Source organism: Arachis ipaensis, chromosome B06 (assembly GCF_000816755.2).
Source record: "Arachis ipaensis cultivar K30076 chromosome B06, Araip1.1, whole genome shotgun sequence".
NCBI lineage: Eukaryota > Viridiplantae > Streptophyta > Magnoliopsida > Fabales > Fabaceae > Arachis > Arachis ipaensis.
This window is the reverse complement of record NC_029790.2, coordinates 1,012,915-1,016,902: the sequence shown is the minus strand read 5'-3', so window position 1 is coordinate 1,016,902 and position 3,988 is coordinate 1,012,915. Positions and strand designations below refer to the sequence as shown.

The following is a 3,988-nucleotide window of genomic DNA, read 5'->3' as shown; positions in this document are numbered from 1 at the left end:
AATTACATAACAATATATTTATATATAGTTTTACTATCAACAAATCCTATTTATTTATTTTTGAATTGATTTTGAATTTGTAACCGATATTTACTTTATGAATATTAATCCTATAATTATGACCAAACAGTCATATACAAAAAGAGCAATAACAAATCATTTTAAAGAAAAATTCTAATCAATAGTTAAAATTTTATTTATTTTGAAAAAAGAAACATATCTAGCTGTATCCAATAATATATCAACTCAAAACACACGTGTAGTTGTTTTGATCATTGCATAAAAAATTATAATCTCACAAATATGTTAGAAAACTATGATTGGAAGACTTTCAAAATTTTTAACCACCTATGGTTTCTGTAAATAAACTGAAAAAGAAAAAACTACTACATTAGTTGCAGCTGTTTTTGGCAAGATAAAAATTCGGTAATTCACTATCCAAATTTTCATGTCTCAACTTCAACACTTTAAGGAATTACAATAGTGTTTGCAGAGAATTTAACTCAAATTGTAAGTATGATCAATGATCAACTACATTGGAAAAAAGGGTTCTCTATCTGGTCAATTATGCTCTGCAATCCTGATTTGTAATCAGGGTAAAGTAGCTGCACTCCAAGTTCCTTCTTCATTCGAGTATTCGACACGCGCTTCTCGCCCCTTTGATTTCTCGTTTTTGCACCCGAGCTTTCTTCCAGCTCTAGATGTTCTAAGTTCAAGCCTGGCCACTTTTTCAACACCAATTTTCTTGCATATTCAAATACTTCTTCTCTTGGAGCAGGATCATCATCAACGATGTTGTAAACTTCCCTGCAAGTGAAATGCCATAAAATCTTGCAAAATTTTGCATAGTTTAGGAAGTTGATTACACTCAAAACTTACCTTGGGGGAGTTGTGTAAATAGCAGCCATAAGCGCCTGACAAATATCATCAACGTGAACTCTCGACGTATATTTTCGGTACTTTCTCATCTTCTGCCCTTCCGACAAAGGCTCCTGCTTGAGTATTGTATTGATCGCACTAAAACAAAAGAATATGAAGTAGTAAATGGAAAGTAACAGAATCCGCTAACTGCCATAAAAACATAATCCGAAATTTATAATTTAAATTGCCGATAAGATCTCTTCTCTATATTGGTGAGTTTACTTAACTGTCAAGGCAGACAGTGATGCAGTTCCTGAGCAAATTTTTTATTCGCACATAAACCGCAAAGAAACTCATAAGAGAAACCTTACTTGAAAGATAAAATGAATTACAGTAAAACAGGAAATTACCTTCTACCAGGGCCATAGATACCTCCAAGGCGGAATACTTGCGGTGAAAACCCAAGATGGTGAGCCAAATTCGACCAACCTTCTTCAGAAGCTAACCTTAATTTAGCCGACTCACTTTTCGGGTTTGTTGGGTAACTGTCGAAACGCGATGCACAAACTCATAACCAACTAAGAGAATAGTCTAACAAATTTTGAAGGGAAAACTGAACAAAAAAAGGTGATTTGTTTAGTTACACTCACTCCTCATCCACTAGTTCACCACCACAGTCTCCGTAGACGCCTGCGAGACAGGAAGCATCTCTGAGATATATTTGGATTCGAAAGCGTTAGAAAACTTCATCTCTAAGCAGCAGTAGCACATTACTTGCCGCCAGAAAACCTGGTTCTAGAAAGTCAGAAGCATAAGCAGACAACTAAAATGACAACTCAATATTGTTAAATCAAATTAGTTTCTTTTATGTTTATGCAAGATCCTTGGTATTCATGGAAAATAGTCAAACTAGAAAAGAATAACTATACATGGATCAAGTGACACCAAAATGTCCTATCATAACTCATATATGTTTTTAGTTAAACATTACGCAACATTTTTGCAAGATCAACTTAAAGAAAGAATGTGAAAGATATAATATGTTTCTCCTTATCAGCTTACCATAAAATGCATATTCTATGCATTCTTTTTTTCTGGTTTAAAACATGTAACTTATAATTCCCATTGAGAGTATGATTTCTTCATAAGAATTACAAATTTTCAATCAGAACAACAAAGATGTCTTGTGATTTATGTTTTGTGCAAAGATTTATGTACCAGATAATGCAACTCTCGCCCACGAGTGATTTTATTTTTGAAAAATCACAACTTGCAATTCTCTTATTCATGAACATGAAGGAACAACAACATCAAACTAGTTACTAAGTTCAATGAAGACTTACTAGTTGAAGACAAGTAACAGAGCCATTGAAGATTCCCATCGACTAACGAGCTTCTTAGAAGTTCTTCATGCTGAAGCATCTACAAATAAATAAAACGTAATGTAGGTTCTGAAAGAGATTACCTCAATACAAAATCCATTGACTCACGACGATATAATAATCAATAGAGCAAAATCATACTGGGTCGCCAATGCCCGCAACAGGAGGAATAGAAACAAGAAGGTGAGTGCAATCTTTCAGCAGACTTCGCATACTCGGTCTGCAGAACAAATATATGTTTAAAGTCTATACTCTATAACTAGGAAAAATGAAATTAGAAACTATAAAAACAAAATAGATAATGTAAAACCACAAAGCAGAATAGAAGAAGGAAAAACCAAAATTTCAAAGATTTAAAACCTTGAACACATCTTTAAGAATACATTTCCATTTCTTTAAGTAGCATGATTATATAAGTACTAAAGTGTTGCTATAACTATGGGGAAAAAATGAAATTAGGAAACTAAAAAAACAAACAAGATTTATCATGATTCATGATCCTCAACCTGAAATTCTGAATAGTTTGCATAGAAAAGGGATAAAATATGTTTTCTGTTCTGAAAACCTTTGAGAAGTTTTAAAAATACAAGTGACACCTTCAAGTTTCAATTCAACCCTAGATAATCTTTTGGCAGCTAACAATTAGCATAATTGAAACTTATTTCAAACATTAAGAATAAAATTGAATAAATATAAACATAAGAGGTGCTTTTGAAACTTTTGGAAAACTCCATGACAAAAGTATACTTCACCCTAAAAAAAAATTCCATATAGTAAACTTAAACTATGCTCATTGTCTCACTGAGGGTAGTTTGCATCAAAAAGGCAAACTTGAAACCCCATATCCTCAAGCTTCTTCTTCTTCACATGGCTTGTGCAAGTTCCAGAAACAACCCTAAAATCCAATCCAATAAATAACAGTAACAATAATAAATGTTCCACAACTTAACTAACTATATAGCAATAATCAAAATTAAGCTAATTAATCATTGTAATTCCCCTGAGAAAACATCAATTATTAATAATAAGAAAGAAAGAAAGAATCTAACCATCCATGATTTTGGAGTTTGAGTGCAAGGGATTGGGCCACGAATCCTATGCCAAGAATGAAGATGCGGTTCTCAGAGGAAAGAGGAAAAGACGAAGCTTTGGGAAGATGAACATGAAAATGGGAAGGTACTGGGTTTCGATGATGCAGAGGAATGGATGAACATGAAGATGCAGATGAAGCTCGAACAAGTACTTCCCCAATCTCCATCACAGAATCCAAACTACTATTCACAACGCTATTCTTTTCGTGCACATGTCTATTGCTCAATTAATAAAAGGAGGTCCTGCAGTCCTGCAGATTTGGACCCCGAATTAATTAGTCATTAAAAAAAATATCAATTTAATTTTTTAGGATAGAAAATTGTGGACATATAATGTCTTTTGATCAATATATCAACTAAAATTTAACGAATATTTATATGTATGGTTAATTATTCTAACGAATTTATCTATGAAAAATAATAATTTAGATAATAATTTTTGAAACAAAATTTTACCTGTTTTAATAGGATTCATGATAAATAAAAAGTAATTAATAAAAGTATATAAAAATTTAAAAGATAATAAATATTTTAATGTCTAAAATTATATTATTTTTTTTTTCATATGACAGTAATAAGACATGCACCACTCTAAATAACAAAATACATGACAATTTTGTTTTAATTTTGTACTATTCATTAATAAAAGGACAT

General features: G+C 31.9%; 1 protein-coding gene across 1 annotated transcript; it reads right to left on the bottom strand.

Annotated features, from left to right (window-relative positions):
* Window positions 335-3,568, bottom strand: LOC107645272. Its single transcript, XM_016349262.2, has 8 exons — window positions 3,293-3,568; window positions 3,046-3,138; window positions 2,385-2,463; window positions 2,205-2,283; window positions 1,512-1,551; window positions 1,272-1,406; window positions 880-1,017; window positions 335-807 (listed from the first exon to the last, which is right to left on the bottom strand). Exons 1-8 carry the CDS (start codon window positions 3,499-3,501, stop codon window positions 528-530), a joined length of 1,053 nt encoding a protein of 350 aa, XP_016204748.1. The 5' UTR covers window positions 3,502-3,568; the 3' UTR covers window positions 335-527.